The sequence below is a fragment of the Sus scrofa genome, chromosome 9 (genome assembly GCF_000003025.6).
Source record: "Sus scrofa isolate TJ Tabasco breed Duroc chromosome 9, Sscrofa11.1, whole genome shotgun sequence".
Taxonomy (NCBI): Eukaryota; Metazoa; Chordata; class Mammalia; order Artiodactyla; family Suidae; genus Sus; species Sus scrofa.
The window spans coordinates 60,802,701-60,828,773 of record NC_010451.4 but is presented as its reverse complement, the minus strand read 5'-3'; the positions used below and the strand labels follow the sequence as shown (position 1 = coordinate 60,828,773).

Below are 26,073 nucleotides of genomic sequence, written 5' to 3'. Positions count from 1 at the left end.
TAAAACCTGAATTTAACAGACCTGCAGGTACAGAGAGGGGCAGATTTTATTTATCAATGTCATGATTAAAAACATTTAAAAAGGGAGTTCCTGTTGTGGCGCAGCAGAAACGAATCCCACTAGGAACGTGAGGTTGTGGGTTCGATCCCCGACCTCGCTCAGTCAGGTCAAGGATCCGCCACTGCCGTGAGCTGTGGTATAGGTCGAAGACGTGGCTCGGATCCTGCGTTGCTATGGCTCGTGGCATAGGCTGGCAGCTGTAGCTCCGATTAGACCCCTAGCCTGGGAACCTCCACATGCCACTGGTGCAGCTCTAAAAAGCAAAAAAGCAAAAAAAAAAAAAAAAAAAAAAAAAAAATTAAAACGAAAAGCAAAAATGCAGAACAAAAATTCAGATAGAGAAAAAAAATATATACTCAAAGCATTTATCAGGAAGTATTAGAGAAACTCTGAGAAACATTCCTAGACCATGTGCTTCTAAAGCTGCAAATATTACAGTTCCAAATAATCTCAGCCCTTGATATTCAGTTAGTCTAGAAGTGCAGATACACCCTAACTCACAGCTCAGGAGAAGAGTTCCCAAACATTGATTTCATTGCGATTTACACTGAGAGGAGTTCCTGCAGAGGAAGTGCAGCCCACAGAAACCTCTAGCATCTTTGGTTGAGGCACAAAGGACAGAAAAAGACAGGGAGACATTTTCTCTTCATTTCTCGTTTCCCACACCTTTGCTTTACAATTAGGAAAAATATTCAACGGAAGTACCCAGACTCCCAGAAGAGGGACCTGGTGAACCAGCAAAATGCAGACAAATCGAGACTTGGCGGATCCAGGGAAAAGGCTGTGGTGGTCAGAGTTCAAAAGGTCATCCTTCTGCATCAGGAAAACAAGGCAGTATGTCGTCTTGTGCTATTTCCAACCAAGGGAGCTCTTCCTGCTTTCCAGATGACTGCTGTGAAGGGTCCTCTAGAAAAGCTCAGCCCTTTGGGGAAGTCCATGACTCACTTGTCACAGCACCATCCATGTGGAGCCACTCAGCCCTGACCCACGAGGGCCTCAGGGTGGGCACTATTCCTGAAGCAGGCTTTTTGAGATCAGCATCCGCATCACCTCGTTGCTGCCTGTGGGAGGGGTGGGGGTGGGGGTGGGGCACTCAGGATCAGCTGGCCTGAGCTGGAGAAGTTCCAACCAGGATGCAAAGCACAGTGCAAGGAATGGGGCTATCACTGACTCCTTTCCAAAATACAGATGTCAGGAAGTGGGGAAAATTTACTTAAAAAAAAAAATGCCTCCTGGAGTTCCCGTTGTGGCTCAGTGGTTAAGGAATCCGACCAGGAACCATGAGGATGTGGGTTCAATTCCTGGGCTTGCTCAGAGGTTTAAGGATCTGGCGTTGCCGTGAGCTGTAGTGTAGGTCACAGACATGACTTGGATCCTGAGTTGCTGTGGCTCTGGCATAGGCAGGTGGCTACAGCTCCAATTCTACCCCTAGCCTGGGAACCTCCACATGCCAAGGGTGTGGCCCTAGAAAAGAACAAAAAAAAAAAAAAAATTTTTTTTAATTAAAAAAATAAAAAATAAATGTCTCCTGATGGTCAATATGCTTCTGTTATGCAAACACACACACACAAAAAAAAACCCAAAAATAAAACAGCAGAACATACAATAGTATATGTTGTATAATTCTATTTTTAAAAAACGTATCTACAAAAGCACAGAAAAAGTCCAAAAGAAGATATTTTTGGACTTAAATATAAAAGGAGCCCAAAATATTAATTCTGATGTCAAATATGAATGAGTTTTTAACTTTTCCTATATTTTATAAGTTTTCAACAATAAATATACCAACGTCTTTGGTAATTAGAAAACTTAATTTTTTTTTGGTCTTTTGAGGGCTGCACCCACAGCACATGGAGGTTCCCAGGCAAGGGGTCTAATCAGAGCTGTTGCCACCAGCCTACGCCAGAGCCACAGCAACGCCAGATCCGAGCCATATCTGTGACCTATGCCACAGCTCATGGCAACCCTGGATCCTTAACCCACTGAGTGAGGCCAGGGATCAAACCTGCAACCTCATGGTTCCTAGTCAGATTCATTTCCGCTGTGCCACAACGGGAACTCTAGAAAACTGAATTTTAAAAGAACAAACAAAAATATTTTCCCTGAAAGAAGGGGTTGGGGTCGGTTGCTTGCTTCCTTTTACAGTGGCCTTTAACGAAGAAAGAATTAATCTCCAGGAGGAATGAGTAATTACAGATCTCAAATGAAATCAAATCTGAAATTTCATACTTATCCAGTAACAAAATCCAGGATAAAACAAGTGACAAAGACTAGCGACCACATTTTTCTAAATGTGGAGGATGATGTGGCCTGAAATAAGCATATCTGGCTTTCCCCATTATTCTAACAAGGTTATCTATGTCTTTTAGGGCCACACCCGCAGCATATGGAGGTCCCAAGCCCCTGCATCCTCATGGATACTAGTCAGGTTCATTAACTGCTGAGCCACAACAAGAACTCCTCTAATAGGGTTAAAAGGCAGAGTCAGAAGTAAGAAGTTTCCAAAGCTGGAAAGTAACCACCATGGCTTGAGTAACAGGAGGAGTGTGGCCACAGGGAGCTTAACCTGTGCACCAGCAACTGCAGGCTTATAAACATGCCTTAGGGAGATGCGCAGCAGAAAGGGAGTTCCTGCTGTGGCACAGCGAAACAAATCTAACTAGTATCCATGAGGATCTCGGTACCATCCCTGGCCTCTCTCAGTGGGTTAAGGATCTGCTGTTGCTGTGAGCTGTGGTGTAGGTTGCAGACGTGGTTGGGACCTCATGTTGCTATGGCTGTGACGAGGCCGGCAGCTGTAACTCTGATTCAACTCCTAGCCTGGGAACTTCACATGCTGCTGGTGTGGCCCCGAAAAGAAAAGAAAGCAAGCAAGCAGACACTGATATTTAGAAGCCTGAGATTTGGACATGGAGCTCAGAGTCTGGCTCCCAGGGAGGAAGCAGCAACCTCACAACACTTATCAGAGATGCAGATTCCTAGGCCCACCTATGACCATGGAGTCAGGAGCTCTATGCTCACAAACCCTCCTGGTGGTCCTGACAATGGTCAGGTTTGAGAAGATGCTTTCGAAGAGGTAGGGAGGCCCATGCTCAGAGGCATTTCCTCCATCCCCACATTCCTCACTGAAAGTCATTCTGACAAGCCTGTGCCCCATCTGTCTTTGCTACAGTATAACAGCCTCAGCTACCTACTGGCTGAACAAGAGTCATGTAATTTCAAGACCTGCAAACCCTGTGGAGAGGAATGAAGAAGGCTGTGCAGATCCCTATTCCTGTAGCTCACATGGCTCCCTCCCATGGCCTGGGATTAGCAAGACGATGCCCATGTTAAGACATTTTATTTACTGAAAAATCCATTAGAATACTGATGGATATCTTTTAGACCATCTAGCTGATGATCACTTTATAGAGGCTGCTAGTGATCAAACTGGCTTGCATCTGCCATATAAATTTCCAGGCAGAAGTTCTGGGGTTCTTGATGACCAAGTGTTTTCCAAAGTAAGAACAGTCAGTCATTGCTGCAATTTTCAAAATGCTTTCATCTCAGAGTTCCCATCGTGGCTCAGTAGTTAACAAACCTGACTAGTATCCATGAGGACGCGGGTTTGATCCCTGGCCTTGCTCAGTGGGTTAAGGATCCAGTGTTGCCATGAGCTGTGGTGTAGGTCGCAGGTGCAGCTCGGAGCCCACGTTGCTGTGGCTCTGGCATAGGCCGACAGCTACAGCTCCAATTCAACCCCCAGACTGGGAATCTCCATATGCTGTTGGTGTGGCCCTAAAAAGACAAAAGACAAAAAAAAAGTTTCCATCTCATTTTGAGCCATCTCTAAAATTGACAATGGGAAAGGGCAGAAGTGGAGCTGGGGTGACCGCTCCAAAAGGGAGAGCCTCTGGCCAAGTTTACCTTCAAGGATCTGGTGGACCCTGGAGTCCCGTACATACTGCTGGACTGCGTAGTCCTTTAGGTAGCCATAGCCCCCGTGCATCTGCAGAGCCTGATTGCAGATCTACAGAGAAACAGGGACCAGACATCTCTGACTCTGGAGGCACTGGACCTGAGGCCCTCTCTCCACCCCAGCCTCCAATATGGAGCCTGCTATAAACCAATGCGAAGAAGACTAGCCAGCAGGCAACCAGCCCAGCCAAACAGGCTCCGGATTCTGTGTGCTCAGAGACGACAAGGAAAGTCCAACCCCATGGGACTCAGAGACCTCTGCCGTCTTGCTTACCGTCTGCAGGGAGAAGCTGCCCATGCACCGGACTGGGATTCTGTGACGTGGCAAATGCAGCCTCACTGTGGAACTGGCTCTGCCCCTGACATTTTAGACTTGGCCCAGAGCTATGTTTGAGCAATACGCACAGGCATCTTCCCCAGCACACAACCAAATGTGCAATGCATGGAGCGCATAAAGGGCTGGCTACAGCAGGACCTGTGCAGGCCTCTCCTGAGTAACCCATATTCTTACAGTGTTCCAGGAGCTGACGGATGGCCCTCAACATCCTTTGTCATCCAGGACAAAGAGAGCATGAGCACTTACCTCAAAGCATTCATCCGTAGCAAAGAGCTTGGCCATGGAGCACAGGGCCACTGCATCCTCCCGCTCCTCCTGCAGAGCCACGGCCGCACTGCGGATCATCAGCCTTGAGGCTACCAGCTTGGTCGCCATATCAGCCAGTTTGAACTGCAGGTACTTCAGCAAGAAGGGGAAGAACACCAGATAGGGCAGGCAGGCTGAGCACCTCACAGGGCCCCTAAGGACGCACCTCCTCTAAAAGGCCCCAGCTTCACAGAGAAAACACACGGCTCATGAGTCCTAAATCCATGCCACTTTCCTGCACTTCAGTATCATTACCTCCTCAAGGAGGTCAGTGAGGCGATGCCAGCATCGTGAAAGTATGAGGGGCTCCTTCTGTCTCTCTTTCCATCTACAACCAGTAAAACTTCCACAGCTCAACAAAGGTGCCCTGCCCAACAAACCAGGATACGGAGAGCTCTACCCATCTGTATATCTCACGAGTGGGCTGGATGGGCTAGAAAACAGAGGAGGCAGAACCAGGGGAGCAGCAGAGGCTGTGCCCGAGATCCTGCGCCACGCCCCCTCCTGCCCCAGCAGTTGAGCCCACAGTCCCGAGACCCAGCAGCAGCAGCAGAGGCAGCCCACACAACTGGCCTCCAGGCAACAGCAGTTCCCACACACCTAAGAGCCCAGGTGCCTCTGACCCCTGGCTCCAACCCGGCTTGCTGCAGTGGTGGTGCCCGTAAACCCAGGTAACCCTGGACATGGCAGTGCCCGCCTTCCTGGTGTCCCTGGTGGAGAGACCAGTGACAGCCAGAATCCCGGGAATAGGAAGCAACAATAAGCCCATGGGCGACCTGGGGCAGTGCAGGGTGGACTGTGCCAGATGCCACACAGCTCCTTGAAAGAAGCCAAAAACCTGCACTACAGCACCACCTATTGGACAGCAAGAGAAAAGCCTCAAGTCACCAGTCTGTTGTATGGTTAGAATCTACCTAGGAAAGGACTGTCCACTACAAGTGAGCAGGCAGAGAAGCAACTCACCCGGCACCAAGAAGAACCATGGGAACACATGGTATCACAGAAAGAAGATGATAATTCTCTAAGAAATAAACATAAAGCCATGGGATACTGGGCTCTAAATGATGGAAAATTCAAAAGAGCCATCATGGAGAAACTCAGTGAGTACAAGAAAACTCAGAAGGCAGTTCAGTGAGCTCAGTAATAAAGTTAATGAACAGAAGGCACAGTTTACCAAAGAGACTGAAACTCTAAGAAAGAACCAAATCAGGAATTCCTGTCATGGCGCAGTGGTTAACGAATCCGACTAGGAACCATGAGGTTGCGGGTTTGGTCCCTGCCCTTGCTCAGTGGGTTAACGATCTGGTGTTGCCATGAGCTGCGGTGCAGGTTGCAGACGCGGCTCGGATCCTGCGTTGCTGTGGCTCTGGCGTGGGCCGGCAGCTATAGCTCCGATTAGACCCCTAGCCTGGGAACCTCCATTTGCCACGGGAGCGGCCCAAGAAATAGCAAAAAGACAAAAAAAAAAAAAAAAAAGAAAGAAAGAACCAAATCAAAACTCTGGAGCTGAAGAACTCAGTAAATGAGATAGAGAATGCATTAGAAAGCTATGAGAATAAAGCAGACCACACGGGAGAGAGAATCAACAAGCTCAAAGATGGAATCTATAAATGATTCAGGTGGAAGGGGAGAGAGAGCTAAGACTTAAAAAAAAAAGAAATCCTCCGAGAGCCATCCCACTCCATTAGGAAGGCAACACAAGGACAGTGGGGGTCCCAGCAGGAGAAGGGAGGGAGAAGGGAGCACAGAGCTTGTTTAAAGAAATAATAGGGGATCTGGTGTTGCCGTGGGCTGTGGTGTAGACTGCAGATGCAGCTCAGATCTGGCATTGCTGTGGCTCTGGCACAGGCCGGCGGCTATGGCTCCAATTGGACCCCTAGCCTGGGAGCCTCCATATGCCCTGGGTGTGGCCCTAAAAAGACAAAAAGACAAAAAAAAAAAAAAAAAAAGAAAGAAAAAAACAATAGCAGGGAAATTTCCCCAAGTCAGGTAAGGAACTGGATATACAATCTCATGAAGCCCAGAGAACACCTAGTTATTAGCTCAATGCAAAATGACTTTCTCTAAGACACATAATATTAAAACTGTTCAAAGTCAGTGACAAAGAAAGAATTTTAAAGGCATCCATAAAAAAAGACAGTAACCTACAAAGCGATCTCATTAGGCTATGAGCAGATTTCTCAGCAGGAAATCTACAGGCCAGGAGAGAGTAGACTGATAGACACAAAATACTGAAAGATTAAAACTATCAGCTGAGAGTATCTATCCAACAAAGTTATCCTTCAGAGAGGAAGAAGAAATAAAGTCTGCCAAACAAAAGCCAAGGGATTTTGTCACCACCAGACCGGTCTCACAAGAAATGTGAAAAGGTGCACTTTTACCTGAAACAAAAAGACTAAATAAAGTGCACAAACTTTGAGTAAGACGATGAATAGATAAAGTCAGGAAATTGCAACTCTGTATCAGGATAGGTTGTCAAGCAATTATATAGCGTAATGTTTAAAGGGAAAAAATCATTAAAATAACTAGTACCTTCAATTTGGGAGCAAACTCACAACATCACGAGGGATAATTTGAGATAACCAATTGTAAAAGGGGAAGAAGAAAAGGATGGAGCTCTACAGGCAAATGAAGATAGGACGCTATCAGCAGAAAAAGGACTATGTTATCCTTGAGACTTTTTTTTTTTTTTTTTTTGGTCGTTTTGTCTTTTTAGGACCACACTTGCAGCACATGGAAGTTCCCAGACCAGGGGTTGAATTGGAGCTGTAGCTGCTGGCCTATGCCACAGCCACAGCAATGTGGGATCCGAGCCGCATCTGTAACCTACACCACAGCTCATGGCAACACCGGATCCTTAGCCCACTGAGTGAGGACAGGGATGGAACCTGCATCCTCAGAGATGCTAGGCAGGTTCGATAACCACTGAGCCATGACAGGAACTCCCTTGAGATATTTTATACAAACTTCATGGTCATCATGAAACAAAAAAAGAGTAAAGTAAACTGAGAAAAACATCACAGAAAACCAAGAAGGCAGACAGACACACAGGAAAAAAGAAGCAATGGCGACACAAAGTAACCAGAACACAAGAGATTAAATGGTGGTACTAAGACCTCATCTATCAGTAATCACCCTAAATGTAAATGGACTGACCTCATAATTCAACAGAGTAGCTAGATGGATTAAAAAACAAGACATGGAGTTCCCACTGTGGTGCAACGGGTTAAGAATCTGCAGCAGCTTGGGTCACTGTGGAGGTGCAGATTCGATGCCCAGCTTGATGCTGAGGGTTAAAGGATTCAGCATTGCTGCAGGGTCACAGCTATGGCTCAGATTCAATCCCTGGCCCAGAAACACCCAATACAATGAGTGCAGCCTTAAAAAAAAAAAAAAAGACCCAAGTGTATGCTACCTCCAGGAGACTTATCTCAGCTCTACAAATATAGGCTCGAAGAGAAAGGACAGAAGCTAATGCTGCAAGAAAACAGCAGCCAAAAGAAAGTAGGTGTCACCACACTCATGTCAGACAAAAGAGACTTCAAGCCAAAAAGGCAAGAAAAGACAAAGATAGTAGGATAGGATGATAAAGGAGACAATTCATCAGGAAGACATAATTGTTATTAATGTACATGCTCCTAACATAGGAGCAACAAAATATAAAAAACAACTCTTAACAGACCTACAGGAGAAATTGACAGCAACACAATACAGCTGGGGACTTTAACAACCCACTTACATCAACAGATAGATCATCCAGAGAGAAAGTCAACAAGCAACATGACTCTTAAAAGAAACATTAGACCAGATGGACATACTAGATATATAGAGAACATTCCACCACAAAGCAGCAGAATAGACATTCTTCTCAAGTGCCCATGAAACTTTCTCAAGGACAGACCATATATTGGGACACAAAACAACTCTCAATAAATTTAAGAAGATGGAAATCATTATGCATCTTTTCTGACAACACTGATATGAAAGTAGGAAATCAACTACAAGATGAAAGCTGCAAAAATTACAAACATACTACTGAACAACTATTGGGTGAACAAATAAAAGAGAAATCAAAAATTACCTGAAGACAAATGAAAATACAACATACCCAAATCTATGGGATGCAGCAAAAGGATTCTAAGAGGAAAGTTAATAGCACTACAGGCCTACCCCGAAAAATAAGAAAATACTCAATGAACACTCTAATATTAACACCTAAAGGAACTACAAAAAGGACAAATGAGGCCCAAAGTCAGCAGGAGGAGGAAAATAATAAAAATCAGAGCATAGGAGTTCCCTTCGTGGTTCAGTGGTAATAAATCTGGCTAGTATCCATGAGGATGTGGGTTCGATCCCTGGCCTTGCTCAGTGGGTTGAGGATCCAGCCTTGCTGTGAGCTGTGGTGTAGCCTGCAGACACAGCTCAGATACCACGTTGCTGTGGCTGTGGTGTAGGCTGGCAGCTAGCCTGGGAACTTCCATATGCCATGGGTGTGGCCCTAAAAAAAAAAAAAAAAAAGAAAAAGAAAAGAAAAGAAAAAAAATCACAGCACAAATAAATGAAATACAGACTAAAAAGACAATAGAAAGATCAATGATGAAGAGCTGGTTCTTTGAAAAGATAGACAAAATTGGCAAAACTTTTACTAGGCTAAGGAAAAAAAAGCCTCATATAAAATCAGAAATGAAGAAGTTACAACAGATATCATAGAAATACAAAAGATTATAAGAAACTACTATGAACAGCTATACACCAACAAAACCTAGAAGAAACAGATGAGTTGTCAGAATCACACAACTGTCAAAGATTGAATCATGGAGAAACAGAAAATCTAAATAGACCAATCACTAGTGAGGAGACTAAAACAGTAATTAAAAATATCCCAAAAAACAAGAATCCAGGTCCAGATAGCTTCACTGGTGAATTCTACCAAACATTCAAAGAAAATTTAACACTGATCCTTCTCAAACTATTCCGAAAAACTGAAGAAGAAGAAAAGCTTCCTAACTCATTTTTCAAGGCGAACATTACTCTGATAACAGCACCAGTCAAGAACAATGCAAAAAGGAGAAATTACAGGCCAGTACCTCTGATGAATATGGATGCAAAAATCTCAACAAAATATTGAGGATCATATATCATAATCATGTTGGATTTATTCCAAGGATGGAAGGACAGTTCAACATCTGCAACTCAATCAAGGTAATACAGCACATTTTAAAAATGAAGGATAAAAGTCATACAATCATCTCAATAGATACAGAAAAGGTACCTCACAAGATTCAACAATCCACCTATGATTAAAAAAAAAAACTCTTAATAAAACAGGTATAGAAGAAAACTCAACATAATGAGGACCATAAATGACAAACCTACAGCTAACATCAAAATCAACAGTGAAAAATCAAAAACATTTCTTCTAAAATCAGGAAAAAGACAAGGATGCCCACTCTCCCCACTCCTATTCAACATAGTATTGGAAGTCCTTGCCAGAGCAATTAGGCAAGAAAAAGAAATACAAGGAATCCAAATTGGAAAGGAAGGAGTACAACTGTCACTATTTGTGGTTGACATGAGTTTATACTCAAAGCACCCCTAAAGACTCCACCAAAAAACTATTAGAAATAATAAACAAATGTTATAAAGATGCAGGGTACAAAATCAATACACAAAAATCTGTTGTATGTCTCACAGTAAAATGAGCCAGCAGGATGAGAAATTAAGAAAGCAATCCCAGAGTTCCCATCATGGCTCAGTAGAAATGAATCTGACTAGTACCCATGAGGACGAAGATTCGATTCTTGTCCTTGCTCACTGGGTTAAGAATCCAGCATTGCTGTGAGCTGTGGTGTAGGCTGCAGACACGGTTTGGATTCCATGTTGCAGTGGCTGTGGTGTAGGCCAGCAGCAACAGCTCCGATTCAACCCCTAGCCTGGGAACCTTCATACGCCATGGGTGTGGCCCTAAAAAGACAAAAAAAACAAAAAACAAAAAACAAAAAAACCAAACAAAAAAACTATCCCATTTACGATCATAACAAAATGATGAATAAAATACCCATGAAGAAATTTAATCAAGGAGGAAAAAGACCTGTACACTGAAAAATAAGACATTGTTGAAAGAAACTAAAAATAACACAAAGAAATGGAAAGATATTTTATGCTCATGGAGTGGAAAAATTAACACTGGTAAAGTGTCCATCTTACCTAAAGAAACCTACAGCCTCTGTGCAATCCCTACCAAAAACCCAATAATATTTTTCACAGAAATAGGACAACAACAAAAATCCTAAAATCTGTATGGAACCACCAAAGACCATAAACAACCAATCCTGCAAAAAAATAATGAAGCTGGAAGTATCATATTCCCTGATTTCAAATTATACTACAAAGCCTCAGTAATCAAAACAGCACAGTATTGGCAGAAAAACAGACACATAGATCAATGGAACAGAATTGAGAGCCCAGAAAAAACCCCACACATATGGACAATTAATTTATGACAAAGGGGCAAACAAGAGACAACAGAAAAATACAGTCACCTCAATTAATGGTGTTAGCACACCTGGAGGACCCATGCAAAAGAATGAGACTGGACCCCTATCTTACACCACACACAAAAATCAACTTAAAATGGATGAAAGACTTGAATGTAAGACCTGAAACTAAAAAACTTATAAAAGAAAACAAAAGCAGTGTGCCTTTGATATCAGTCTTCGTGGTATTTTTTTTGGATTGGTCAAGCAAGGGAAACAAAAGCAAAAATAAACAAATGGGACCACAAACTAAGAATTGTCTGCACAGCAAAGAAAACTATCAATGAAATGAACAGACAACCTACAAAATAGAAGATATGTGCAAATCCTATATCCAATAGAGTTAACACCCAAAGTATATAAAGAATATAAACAACTCAACGACAACAACAAAATCAAATAATCCAATTAAAAAATGGGCAAAGAAGCTAAATAGACATTTGCCCAAAGAAGTCATATAGATGTCCAACAGACAAATGAAAAGGTAGTCAATATCACTAATTATCATGGGACTGGAAATCAAAACCAAAATGAGATGTCACCTCACACCTGTTAGAATGATCAGAAATAACAAGTGTTTTTGAGGATGTGGGATAAGGGAACTCTCATGCACTATTGGTGGGAATGTTAATTGGTGAAGCCACTATGGATAACACCATGTAGATTCCTCAAAAGGTTAAGAATAGAACTACCATATGATCCAGCTGTTTCACCCCTGGGTATTTTTCCAAAGAATATAAAAACACTAATTCAAAAAGATATATGCACCCCTTCACTGCAGCGTTATTTACAATAGCCAAGACACAGAAGCAACCTAAGTGCCCATCAACAGATAAATGGACAAAAAAGTGTGCTATATTTATACAATGGAATATACTCAGCCATAAAAAAGAATGCAGCCTTGCTGTTTGTTACAATATGGATGGACCCAGAGAGTATTATGTTAAGTGAAATGTCAAAGACAAATATCGTTTCACTTATATGTACCTCTTATTATATGTAGAATCTAAAAAACACAAAATAAATAAACACGCAGAACAAAACAAAAACCATATAGACAGAGGGAACAGATTGGTAGTTACCAGAGGGGAAAAGGGTGGGGAAGGGTGAAGTGGATAAAGAGGTCAACTGGATGGTGATGGGTGGAAATCAGACTTTTGGTGGTGAGCTCACTGTAGTGTATACAGAAGTCAAATTATAATGTACATACAAAGCTCATGTAATGTTATAAATCAATGTTACTTCAGTGAAGAAAAAGAAGAAAAACTGGAACACAAACAAGCAACAGAAAAAAAAGAGAAATCATTCTAATTTAACCCTCCTGAAATGATTACATTTGCATTTTCAGAGGTATCTCTGAAAATGTTTTATTAATATTTACATATATTTATGTATTTTGTAAAAAAAAACAAAACAACAAAAATGTAAGCATACTCTTCTAAAATGTGCTTTTCTTGCCAGGTAATATATCATGAATCTACGACTATAAATAAAAGTTATTTTTAAAATTGTTAAGAGAAATAGAGCACAAGCTCTGGCTGAGATGGAGGCAAAACTCACAAGACACATCAGGGCCCTCCAGTCCTAGGGAATGTTCTAGAGACAGAGCCATGCAGGGACATGTGGGAAGTTACCTGGTTATTGGCCAGGGGCTCTCCAAACTGCTTCCGGACCTTGAGGTGGTCTCGAGTGAGGATGATTGAAGCATGGGCAGCACCCAGGGAGCAGGACGCTAGGAAGGAGGGTACCGACATCTCCTGTGAGCCAGGGACAGGGTTGCACCCCTGCCCCCTGCCCCCAGCCTTGGGTCCTCACCGACATTGATCCTCCCTCCGTTCAGTCCTCTCAGGGCAATGAGAAATCCCTGGCCCTCGTCCCCGATTCTGTTGGCCACGGGGACAGCACAGTCTTCAAAGATCACCGCTCTGGTTGGCTGTGAGTTCCACCCCACCTGGCAAACATCAGGGGCTAGATGGCTGCCCAAAGGTCCCCGTTCAGGGCAGCTCCTGTTGACCACGGCCTGGGATGCAGAAGCTCTACTATCCTGGGACTTCGTCGCTTGAGACCTTCCTAAAGTTCACTCTATAGGACTAGCCTATCCCCAAACTTTGCTCAAAACTTTCTTCAGGACTAGGGCAGAACTGTCCTCTTTTTGGTGCCTCAGTGAGTACATTCTTTTATAAGAAACCACTGGCAATATAAGGATTACTTGGAGTATCTGTCCTTTTACAGGACAGCACAAGGATAATTATTAGCAACAGCCACCCTCGCTCTTTTAAAAGCTCAGTGTTCTTGTAAGTTGTTGCCGTGACATCCCCCATGTTGGCCTTGAGCCAGGGGCAGGCACCATCTGGTGACAACCAGTTCCACATATTCTCTCCCAGCCTGGCTGCCAGTGACATTATACCAAAAACTGGCAAACACTGCACATGAGGTGTTTCTTGGTTTCTGCTTTTCCCAGAGTTGGTTTACTCAGAGTAAGGAGCCCAGAGGCAACTCTGAACACCTAAGCACAGTCCTGGCCATGAGGCTTGACAGGTCATGGGACACCTCTGTGCTCTGGCAGTGGCTCCCTTCATGTGTCATCTCCCATACAAACCCCCTTCATCCCCTCTTCCAGGGACCCCAGGCTTCAGATGGCTCTGAGGCTGGTGAGGCAGGTTCCAAAGACCAGACAAAGCCCCAGGGCCCTGCAGCTGAGCACCGACTCCGAGTCCCTATGAAGGCTCTGCAGCTCCTATGGTGGGAACAAGCACTCCACACCAGCCTTTTATTTAAGGTCTTTCCTCCAACACTGACTCAGGCCTTCTCTTCTATCCGTCAGCCCCCCCACCCCCACCAGCCCTGTGTCCTCTACTCCACTTAAACCAGTCTGCAAACTGGTTGTGCAGCTAGGATTATAAACCTGGACTTTGCTTATTCTGCTCCCTCCCAGGGAGGACTCCCCACCCCCCACTTCCCTCAAAGTTGAGCCTCAGTAATGCCCCCTGAGGCCCTTCCATCAGCTGAGCCAGCACTGACCTCACTAACTTCAAGGCCCCCATGGTCTCCTTCCCAAGTCTGGAATCTTCCAACACTGGCCTGTGTGGTCTGACTGTGAACTTAGCCCATCCAGAAGATACACACCTGGAGTGGTGCAGCTAGTGCAGACCTCAACACCACCTAACTGTAAGAGAACCAAGTACAAACCACCACTACCTCAACCCTCTCCTATGAAAACATCCACCTTCTCCTCCCCTCCCCTGCCAAGCCTGTCTTCTCTCCTACACACTTAAATCCAGGATAAAGCATTGCCTCACTACTCTCCCAAAGTCAACACAAAGCTGGTTGTTTAAAGGTCTCAGCTACAAGGATGTGGTCAGCACAGTAGTCAAAGTATGTGCTTAGAGCAAAGATGGCCATGGGGCTGGAAAAGGAGAGCACAGCCAACTGTTCAGGCCATCACTGCAGCCAAATCAACGCTGGGGCTCGTGGTGATCCCTGCCCTGCAAGGCCCCACCTGCTTCTCCAACTCCTGCCCAAACCCTTCCTTTTGTTCAGGACCATTGGCCACACCTAGATTCTGGCTTCTCAAAACAGGCTCATTTTGTTCTCACCTCAGGCCCTTTGACCAGTCATCTCTGCCCAGAACCTCCTCACAGTGACTTGCAGCTGCTGAAGATTTTGTCTCAAAAACCTCATGTAAGATAAATTCTCTGCAATCAGTTTGTCTCTATCCCAAGATGCTCTTCTCACTCACCTCGCCCCATCCTCTCTTCCTTTCTCCCTGCACTAAGCACTAATGACAGGTACCCTCTTTATCCCTGTGTCTGCCATCTGTCCCTGCTGCTCAAAGTCAGTGCTGCAGGGGCCAGGCACATCTGTCTGCTTCGCTATTCTGTCCCATTACTTGGCACAGTGGGTACTTGCTAGCTCTTGAATCTTCATTCATCAAATCTGACCTTCCAAATTTCTCTTACATTAATAAAACACATATAAAGCAAAACTAATAATTAAAAAGAAAACAAGTAAGCAAAAAAAGATATATGCTTAAAAGTAAGAGGAGAGAGACAGGAAGTGAAGGAAAGAAAAGAGACACTTTTTGCTTATGGAATTTATTTGTGATTTTTCTCCAGGGCCTACACTTATTTTGCTATGCTGTCAACAGATACTAGAAAAAAACCCTGATGTGTGCTGAAACAATCATCGCTATCTTTATAAGCACAAACACCTGAATCAGTATAACTTGGTCCTATAAAACTGTGTATCAGACTCCCATGTCAGTCTTCTTATAATCCGAAACAGACACTCCTGGGTTTAAGAAATCTTATAACTACAGGAGTTCCCGTTGTGGTGCAGCAGAAACAAACCTGACTAGGAACCATGAGGTTGTGGGCTTTATCCCTGGCCTCACTCTGTGGGTTAAGGATCTGGCATTGCTGTGAGCTGTAGTGTAGGTCACAGATGTGGCTCAGATCTGGTGTTGCTGTGGCTGTGGTATAGACTGGCAGCTGTAGCTCTGATTAGACTCCTAGCCTGGGAACCTCCATATGCTGCAGGTGCAGCCCTAAAAAGCAAAAAAAAAAAAAAAAAAAAAAAAAAAAGAAATCTTATAACTATATAACTTACACACCACGTGTACACAGCTTATATTTTATAAACGTGTATGTCTTATGACAAGGCTATGGTGACTCTGGTATCCCCCAGGATGGAGCATGAGGCTCTGTACATAGTCAGTGTCTAGCAGGTCCCGCTCTGCTGAGAGAGAGAAGGGGCAGTGATTCTCTCTCTCTTTTTTCTTTTTACAGCCATACCTGCGGCACATAGAAGGTCCCAGGCTAGGGGCTGAATCGGAGCTTCAGGGGCCAGCCTATGCCACAGCCATAGCAACAACAGATCCAAGCCGCATCTGCGACCTACAGATGCAGCTTGCAGCAACACCAGATCCTTAACCCACTGAGCCAGGCCAGGGATAGAACCTGTATCCTCAGGGACACTATGTTGGGTTCTTAAGCTGCTGAGTCACAACGGGAACTCCAACTCTCTTCACTCTTAGCAGTTACAAAGGCTCCGGAAGGTCGTATGGAAATCCAGGGAGCTATGACAGCAGAAGTCTATCTGGGTGATCTCATTACTGACTTCTCTCCAAAAGCCCTAACCTACAAGTACCTGCTGGAGGTGGAGGGCTGCCCTCTAGCCTGGCCCATCTGAGTGAACCTCACCCTTATCACCACCTACAATTATACAATCACAGCTCCACTGTTCACGGCCTGGCTATGGGACTGCTTCATTACAGAAATGCCTTCTCGAAACCTATAGAAACACTCCATCTTATTTTACTGCAAGTCCCACAATTACCTCCGAGTTTTACTGCATTTTTATTTAAAGAAGAAAAGGGGCCCATATGCTTTCCATTCCTGAGACTTCAGTCCTTTGTAAGCATTTCCTCCTGGGGTAATAAGAGGGAATCAAAAATAAGACAGTAGAAAAAAAATACAGTCCAAAAGTGGTGGCAGCAGAGACAAAGGAATCCCTCCCACAGATGGACCACACTAGCAAATGCTGCCCTTTCACCTGCAGCCCAGTGCTCTTTAACTGAGCCCTATGCTATTTTATACACTGCTGTCGAAACCCTCGTTGAAGCAATAGCCTCCAGGGCTAGGGAGCCAGCATGGAATCCATTTCCAGAAATGGAGCAGAGGTTGGTCTGTCAAAGGAAGAGGCTGCCTTCCTGTCCAACAGCACTCACCTTTTTCTCCTTCTTTCCAAAGCTGAGGCCAGGAGTCCCCTTTTCAACAACTACACATGAGATGCCTTTATGGCCAGGTCCTCCAGTTCGGCACATGACTACATAGATGTCTGCTTCGCCGCCGCCACTGATGAAGGCCTGAGGGGTCGGAGAGGGGAAAAGAACTGGCAAGGGGACATTAAGAGGTATGGTGGCACAGAGAAACCAACGAGGGTTAAAAAGAACCTGCACTGAGACTATAAATAGGAAAGACAAAATGAATGAAACTAACTTGACTCAGATGAGGAGAGAAACAGAGGTAAACTAAGGGAAGCGGGTCTGAGGCTCTCTTCCCCACAGGTAAACCCGGGGATGGTTCACGCCAGACGTGGGGTTCAGGCTGTGTTACATGGAGAGGAACAGCCTCCAAGCTGTCCCGGGAGCACTAAGGACAGCATGCTTGTACCTTGGAGCCATTGAGGATGTAGTGATCTCCTTGCCGCTCAGCAGAGGTCAAGAGGGAGGCAGCATCACTCCCACTCCCTAAGGCAGGAACCGAAGGGAAGCAGGGGTGGGTATGGGGGAGTTAAGGGAGCCCCAGCAAGGCTCCCCTTCCTAAGAAAACTTCCCTTGTAACAAACACCTCAGAGCTGGATGCTTTAAAATCCAGGTGGCCAAGAAGCTGTCTGAACTTCTGTACAGGGCAATGAGACCATTTTCTGTCTCCCAACACACCAACAGCCTCCTAGAGGAAACCTCTGCCCTAGGCACCTTTTAGTCTTTTGACATCTGGTCACAGAAATCAAGACCAAACTTCTAGGCCAACCATTGTTACATGTGCCAATGGATTAAGAAGGCATCTCAGTGACTGCCCTTGAGTAACCCCTCCCGCTTTGGCCTGTGCTCAACTTGACAAACTCACCTGGTTCAGTAAGACAGTAGGAAGCAAACTTCTCCATGGTACAGAGTGGTGGGCAAAACCTGTGCCTCTGCTCCTCGTTTCCAAAGGCATCGATTATCCAGACACACATGCTGACAGGTACACCAAGAAGACACATTGACAGAGATAAAGACAGAAGAGAGAAAGAAATTTGAGCATGGAGGGGATGGTGAAAGAGAACAAGCAGAGTGAGGCAGAAGAGAGTGGGAAAAGGAAAAGTCACAACTGAGAAGATTAATCTTTATAACCAAGGGCTGGATTAATAGTCCTAGAGGAACCCAGGACCAAGGTATTTCTCACCTGGATGTCATTCATGCTATTTTTAGTTAAGTTAACTGAGCCCCCTAAAAATTAAGGAGTCATATGTACTTCCCCAAATTACTGAAGGTTTCATTTCTGTCTTGGGGAAAAGGGAACAGGTGCTGACCACTCTACTGGAGAAGTCTGCTTGAGACCAGGTCAATCTGGAATTTTGGAGAAGGCCAGCATTCCCTAAGCACTGTACAAGATGACAGATTCAAGTTCAGCAGGGAGCCACAGCCCTACTGTGAACTTTTAACAGTCTGATTGTTCAAAGAGCAGTCAACCTAAAAAGAGAAATCTTTCCCCTGTTTAGATAAGAATTCTCAGTCAACCCCCAGGAGCACCGCTTTGTGCTTCCTGAGCCTGGCCACTCACTTGTGGATGCTCATATAGGCTGTGGTGCTGGTGCAGCCTGTGGCCAAGGCTTCAAAGATCACAGATGTATCGAGCCGTGACAATCCAGACCCTCCTACATCCGTTCGCACATAAACCCCCCCAAAGCCCAGTCTGGCCGCCTTCCGCATCATATCCACTGGGAACAGCTCCTGCATACAAAGAGAGCAGGGTCATTGTAAGGGTCATTCATGACTGGGCTACTCTTTAGAGGGCACAGGAAAAGATAAAGAAGCCTACATTAGGGAGAGGGTGCAGACTCTCTTAGCTCATGATGCCTTTTGTCATCTGCACAGTGGTACCAGTTAGAGAGCATCCTGCAAGAGCTGGTTTTCTGGTGTTAAAGTTTCTTTTTATCATCAATAGAATTGCTTTGGTTTTAAGAATGTCCAAATCTTTGTACAATTAAAAAAAAATGCTATCTACAAGATGAGGAGGATGCCTTTCAGAAAAGGAATCAGGCCACTAAGGGTTGTTAAGTGGAGAATAAATACCGAACAACCTGGCTCATAAGGAGATGAAAATAAGGGTCTCTGCACATCTGTGGGAACATCCATCACAAAGGAAACCCATACCTTCTGGTCCCACTCTGCCATGTTTGGCATCATCTCCTGGGCAGCAAAGCTGAAGGCCACTCTCTGAAATTCTTTCTGCTCTTCATTTAGTCCCGTGGATGCTATGGGCAAGGACAGGGGTCAGTGAAACGTTCTGCAAGCAAGGAGCACCATAAAGCCTGTATGGATGGTGGGTTAAGGATCTGGCATTGACATGAGCTGTGGTGTAGGTCGAACACTCAGCTTGTATCCCACATTGCTGTTGCTGGGGCTGTGGTGTGTAGGCTGACAGCTACAGCTCCAATTTGACCCCTAGCCTGGGAACCTCCATGTGCTGCAGGTGTGGCCCTGAAAAAAAAAAAGATCAATCAGGAAAGGAAGATATGTATACTCTGGCTTACCTCCCAAATTAAGGATAAACCTAACTAGAGAGTCAACAGTTCTATTTGAGAATCATGATGCTCAAGGAATGCCTGGGAAGCGGCAACAAATTGTATGGAAGGAGCCAGGTGTTAAGGCTCTGGTTCTGAAACTATTAATTATACAGCTTCTAGGAACTCAGGCTCCCCTCTCAGCCCCACTGTAAAATGAGGGGCTACACTAGACACTGCATAAGTTTCCTCATCTGTAAAAGGAGGAAATGATACATAATAAAATATAATAAAAATCATAACTCAAGAATTACTTTTCACATTAAAATATGCATTGGAACAATGAGAAATATTTGCTGATCACTTCCATTAATTTGATATTCTAATATGTAGAACAATAAACTGAAAGGAGTTTCAGTTTACTAAAAAAAATTTTCTTTTAAAAAAGTGAAAGAAGCACCTCATTGGTTGACGTTCCACCACTAACTACTAGAAATACTCAACAAGGAGTTCCTGTTGTGGCTCAGTAGTTAATGAATCTGACTAGGAACCATGAGGTTTCAGGTTCCATCCCTGGCCCTGCTCAGCAGGTTAAGGATCCGGCGTTGCTGTGGGCTGTGATGTGGGTCACAGATGCGGCTTGGATCTGGCATTGCTGTGGCTCTGGCGTAGGCCAGCAGCAACAGCTCTGATTAGACCCCTAGCCTGGGAACCTCCATATGCTGTGAGTGCAGCCCTAGAAAAGACAAAAAGACCAAAAAAAAAAAAAAAAAAAAAAAAAAGAGCTTGCTTACCAAATTCTAAGTGCTAGGACAGGGTGACCGCCTATAGAGGTGTTTTAGGACATTGAGAAGAAAACTGTCCTACATGTAGCATACTTTACAGATCTCGATGTTGAGCTAAGGGAGTTGTAGGCTACTCTGCTGTTTAAAAAAAAAAAGTGTCACTTATTTAAAAATTTTTTTTAATTCCAAAAGAAAAATGTCATTAGGTGCTTGACAGAGTCACAAAATGGCTGGGTATCCCCTAGTCAGACCAGGTCTCCACCACTCCTTACATCCAAATTATCTGGCTGGTGCCAGAAGACATTCAGGTAATGTCTTCTTTTGGTTTCTCATTTTCAACGAGTCATTTTCCTGAGGGAATTAATTAGTGAAAGCTGTTGGTGCTGTTATAAAATGTATACACGTGAGCAAATCCTGTATTACCAGAGCTGTTCATCAGTCACAACCAGCACTGGACTCTTCATGTTCTTACTATCTTTATGCCCGGTTATGAAAAAAAAAACAAACAAACAGAAAACAAAGCACGGGTTTCTTGGTTTCTTCGGCGAAACCAATTCTTCCCTTAAAGCAGGATGTTTAACAATGTAAAACCCCTTCGTTACTGGACAAACAAGCAGCCCTGTGAGACTTGTCAACAGGTTGACAACATAAAGCACGTTGTGGACAATATGAACAATTACGAGCCAGCATTGACCACGAAGACCTGGGGAGCCGCCAAGTGTCCCCCGTCCCGCTCACCCCAAGGCGGCTGAGTAAGAAAAACCCCGCTCCCCCCGGCCGCGCCGAGTCCGGGACGGGGAGACGACTAGGGCGCTCTAATGGACTGACGCGGGGACCGAGGGCAGCCAGGGCGGGCCAGGTGGACGGACCCTTGACCCCCGGGCGAGTCTTACGATCAATGCAGGAGACCACGCTACGCCGGCCGTTCTTGGCGGGGGCCCAGAGACCGCGGCGCAGGTCGCAAAGACGTGTCCAGACACGATGGCAGCAGCCCCGCAGCATAACCGCTCCCTGCTCCACTTGGCTCCGCCAGAAGTCTGACAATCAAGAGCTGGGCCGCAAAGCACGGTGGGAGCCGAGGTGCAAGTCTGACCCTGCGTGCGGCCTCACGCCTCAGAGCGAGAAGCCGGGACTACAACTCCCAGACACCCCTGGGGCCTCCGCGATCAAGTGACTAAACTGGAAGTCCGGGCTCGCGGCGAGCGGGGAGGTGGGCTGGAGTCGCAGGTGTGAGGGCTAGAGCCTCACGCGGGTAAAGGGCGGTGATTAAGAGAGTGAGGACCAGGAGCGCTTAGCGGCGCGCTCTGCGCAGTGGCGATGCAGACGTAGGAAACGCCCCGCCCTGCGCGGGAGCCCTCGGGACGCCATGGCGCGAGCTCGGAAGAGGCTGGCGGGTGCCGCTGGGCCAGGTGAGCCGGACCCTGCTGCGGAAAGGCGGTCGCTTCGTGCCGCTCACTCACCCCTGCGTATGGGGAAAGCCCTTGGTGGGTGGTTTTGCTGTTTAACGTCCCAACTCTCCATCCTCCCTACCGAGCTTTACCCAGGGCGTTTCCTGCTTCCTCTTCATTTGAGCAGTAAATGTTTGGTAAGCACAGAAAGCCACTGGGATACAGGCTGCCACGTGCTTATACAGCGCCTTTTCAGGGGCAATGCAAACGAGGGAGTGAAAGGATTCCCGGGACTGCGAAAGCAGGGAGGAATCAGGGGATGCCTTGAGAAGGGAGGGGCTTTGAGTCCAGCCAAAAATAATGGGTAGGAAAGCGAGGTGTCATTTTTATATTCACAGGGAAGAAGGGCATTCTGGGTGGAAGGGGAGCAGGAGCAAAGCAATTAGAGATAAGACTATACTTCTTTTGAAATGGCAAGTGTCCCGGTTTGATCACAACACTTTTTGTTACTTACAGCATGGTTAAGTCCAAGAGGACCACCAGGAAAGTAGGAAGGCTCAGTATTATACATGCCTCATGGAGACTTACCTAGGAGCTTGGACTTAGTTCAGACTTGGTAGAATGGTCTTTAAGTGGATTCAGATAGGCCATAGTGGCAGGATGTGTAATTATACATCACACATTCAGATTACATACTATTGCATAATTACAGATTACACATTCTATTGGATGTGTAATCTGGGACACATTTTCCAGGTGACTAGAACATCTCATAGATTGCATAGATTAACTGAGTTACAGTTACAGTAACACATTGCATAGGGTCTATCATCCAGTGAGAATTTAACAATTTAATTACTGAATGCCTACTCTGCTCCAGGCACATTCTCTAATTCTGTAGGACACAGTCCAGTCCTGCCATGCTTGTAAAGTCCTAAGTGAGCTGTTTTATCCAGCTTCTCTTGGCACCTTCAAAAAGTAGAAAGGAGGCGGGCCACAGAGCACACTGAGCAAGAAGTCTGAGATGACATGATAGCTAATATTTATTGAGCAATTATTATAACACCAGGCATTGTCTAAAGCTCATTGTTCGTATTAACCTTATTTAATGGTCAGAGCAAGTCTGCGGAGTAGGTGCTCAGTTTCCTTGTTAGAGAGAACAGAAGAGGGTGAGGGAAAGAAAACATCCAATGACTACTTAATATATGTCATGTGAGGCATTATCCTATTGAATGGATAATGCAGATGTCCTATAAGGTAGGTGTTCTGGTTCCATTTTTATAGATGAGGAACAAGTTCAGCAATTAAGCTGCCACTGTTAAGTAACCGTCAGATGTGAGATTTGAATCCAGCTCTCATACCAAAGCATGAGCTTTTCTTGCAATAGAACTTTTTCTCTCAGCAATCAAGACAGTTCTGTGCTTTCTGCTTCTCCTGTTGCAGACAAGAAGGGGCCAGAAGGAAAACGGACTAAAACAAAGAACGAGTGTGAGGCATCTGCTAAAGTGGAGAACTCCGGCCTCCAGGAGACTTCAGAAGCCTCTGAAGACTGTGGGAAGAATCTCAACAGATACTGGCTGATGAAGTCAGAGCCAGAAAGCCGACTGGAGAAAGGTGTAGACGTGAAGGTAAGGTCACACCTGTCTCCAAAGTGCATGGGGGACATGGCAGTGTCCTGCCACCCACTTCTTGTCTTTAAAGGGTAGGGAAAGGTAATAAATGACAGAATCAGCAGGATACATTGCCATTAACTATCTCTTTTGTGAATCCTCTATTTAGGTCAGGGGTTGGCAGAGTTTTTCTCTAGAGAGCCAGGTGGTTGCTGTTGCAACTCTGCCTGCTGTGCTCCTAGGTATCTCCCCACCAACAACTGGTATACAGGAAGTGACTGTAAATCAACCTTCAGAGTAGACTGGAGAAAATATAATTAGAGATACTACAGAAGAGATACACAATACTTTAATAAGTGAAATACAAATAACCATATTACTTTATCATCTGGATTACCTATTCAACTAATTCTCTGAATTAGCAAGGATAAAAAGGTAACACTTCTGTTTGCCCAGTGTAAATGGCTCTGGGGAGTACTTCCCAGGAAACTCATCCTTTTGAGACTCCTCTACTCATTCTGGCTGGCAGCACCCTCAGTGTAGGGGAAGGAACTGTTTGCTTCCACACATTCTTGCCAGTTGGTTCAGGATTGTTTAATGAGTGACTTTATGCCCTCCTGCCTAGTTCAGCATTGAGGATCTCAAAGCACAGCCCAAGCAGACAACATGCTGGGATGGTGTCCGCAACTACCAGGTAAGAGGGTAAGAGAGGACCTCGAGGCTCAGGGGATAAAAGCCTGCTTCCTTCTTAGGACTTTTTCAGCAGCAGAATCTCTTGGCCAGGGCTGTTTTTCCCAGAACCCAAACCTGAAAGTATTTAACAGATACTTTCATTTCTCTGACTGCATGCAGTTTTCAAATGGTCTGTGTTCTAGTCAGTGTCTTGATACAAGTCTGGATAAAAGGCAAGAATTGAGTTGGGGGGAAGTTGCACAAAGGGAAATCTAATAAAAGCAGACTCGCTTTCTGGGGCTAGTGTTTTCCAGCTGGTGGGGAGGATAAGTTCTTGCTTCTTCTCCCCTGGAATAGGCCCGGAACTTCCTCAGAGCCATGAAGCTGGAGGAAGACGCCTTCTTCTACCATAGCAACTGCAGAAAGCCAGGCATCGCAGGGCTTATGAAGGTGGGTCATACAGGCTTTGGTCTAAAGTCCTCCTCTTTCAGGAAGACTTACTCATGTAGATACAGGGAAACAGCTTAGATAGGGAACAGAAAGAAGTACCCCTCCTCCCTATCCCTGCTATCACAGGAATATGTGACAAGGCAGGCCTTCATTTCAGGCCCCACTGGCACACACTTCTCTCCATTTCTTCACCTTGGTGTCTCAGCCAAAAAGAGGCCTAATGGTAGCTCTTTAGGCCAGGTGTTACCAAGATACAGTTAGCTGCAGGTGGAGAAATCGTGACACTAATAATAACCTTTAATATTTATTTCGCTTTAGAACATACTTTTAAGATTTTTGTCAAGATAAGGTTGATTTCCTATGCTTGCCTTAGACTATGTCTTATTTCCAGATATTTGAGCCCTTGTTGGCTCTATAGCAAGACAGTTGGGGTGAGAATATGCAGGGTAAGAAAGGAAAGTTGGACTAAAGACTGGCTGTGGAGCTGACTCTACAGGCAAATGACTGGAGGCTTGGCTTTGATTTCAGATTGTGAAGGAGGCTTACCCAGACCACACACAGTTTGAGAAGAACAGTCCCCATTATGATCCATCCAGCAAAGAAGACAACCCGAAATGGTCCATGGTAAAAACTGCTGTTCCTCCTATCTCATGAGAGGGAAAGAATGGACAGAGGGGGAGGAAGAAGGTCTGGGGTGTTTTTGGGTCAGGACACAGAGCCCAGCTCTCACCTTGATGGGGTTACCCTGCCTTTGGAGAGAAAGACAAACTGGCAGCTTGCAAGCAGCTACAACGGCAGGCAGTCTTAGCTGGATGTGTTTCTGTCCCAACCCCATGTGCTGTCATGTAGGTGGACGTACAGTTTGTTCGGATGATGAAGCGTTTCATTCCCCTGGCTGAGCTCAAAACCCATCACCAAGCTCATAGAGCCACTGGTGGTCCCTTAAAAAACATGGTTCTCTTCACTCGCCAGAGACTCTCTGTCCAACCCCTGACCCGAGGTAAGACCAGCCCTTTCCTTTTTAACCGTGTGCCAGAATGACTGTGAATTCACAGGTACTAACTGATAAAACCCAGGCACAGTTCTTGTCTGTAACTCCCAAGAGCTAAGGAAGGAGCTCTGCCTGAGTTGTCTAGGACAGCTGTGCTCGGCAGGCATGTGGCCAGACACCCCCTAGGCATGAATGCCCACCTGCCTCTCACCTTGGGAAGTGCCTGTCATGGCTGCCCTGTTCAGAAGATGCAGACCTGTCCTTCCCCTTCTTGCCCTCTTCTGCAGAGGAGTTTGACTTTATTTTGAGCCTGGAGGAAAAGGAACCAAGTTAACTGAGATGCTGCTGCTAGAATAGGCAAGACGCTGCTCTAGAGATGTCCAGCTGCCACAAGACAAGCAGGCGTGGGGAGCGTGCTTGTTATGTTCACCCGGGGTTGTATGCTGAGGTGGGGTTTGAGTACTTTGAATAAAACATGAATATATCAAAGTCAGAAGTGTTTCTTTTAAATCAACCTTGGGGTAGTAGATGTCCCCCTGCCTATTTTTCAGTCCCTTTGGTGAGGTGCGGGGTGCCCTGCCATTGTCCTTCACAGCAGCAGGTACCAGGTGCAACGCTTAGTCTGGCAACACCCACAGAAACACATGTCTTTCTGCTCCAGCCTGCCCCTGAAGTATCTGGCCCCACAGGGGTTTAAACCAGCAGTTTAAGGA

At 45.4% G+C, this 26,073-nt stretch overlaps 2 protein-coding genes across 7 annotated transcripts; one reads left to right on the top strand and one right to left on the bottom strand.

Annotated features, from left to right (window-relative positions):
- ACAD8 (acyl-CoA dehydrogenase family member 8) lies at positions 395-21,369 on the bottom strand. 5 transcript variants are annotated; one of them, XM_021102135.1, is made up of 12 exons: positions 21,143-21,313; positions 20,259-20,387; positions 19,115-19,215; positions 18,522-18,691; positions 17,826-17,935; positions 17,370-17,446; positions 16,925-17,062; positions 13,012-13,147; positions 12,831-12,928; positions 4,601-4,753; positions 3,967-4,069; positions 395-1,121 (listed from the first exon to the last, which is right to left on the bottom strand). In XM_021102135.1, exons 3-12 carry the CDS (start codon positions 19,145-19,147, stop codon positions 1,069-1,071), a joined length of 1,071 nt encoding a protein of 356 aa, XP_020957794.1. In that variant the 5' UTR covers positions 19,148-19,215; positions 20,259-20,387; positions 21,143-21,313; the 3' UTR covers positions 395-1,068.
- Positions 21,370-25,849, top strand: THYN1 (thymocyte nuclear protein 1). 2 transcript variants are annotated; one of them, XM_021063175.1, is made up of 7 exons: positions 21,370-21,658; positions 23,081-23,265; positions 23,873-23,941; positions 24,277-24,369; positions 24,898-24,993; positions 25,219-25,369; positions 25,648-25,849. In XM_021063175.1, exons 1-7 carry the CDS (start codon positions 21,616-21,618, stop codon positions 25,692-25,694), a joined length of 684 nt encoding a protein of 227 aa, XP_020918834.1. In that variant the 5' UTR covers positions 21,370-21,615; the 3' UTR covers positions 25,695-25,849. The 2 variants fall into 2 exon arrangements, with proteins under 2 accessions (XP_020918834.1, XP_020918833.1); XM_021063174.1 differs by having other exon boundaries at positions 21,413-21,733.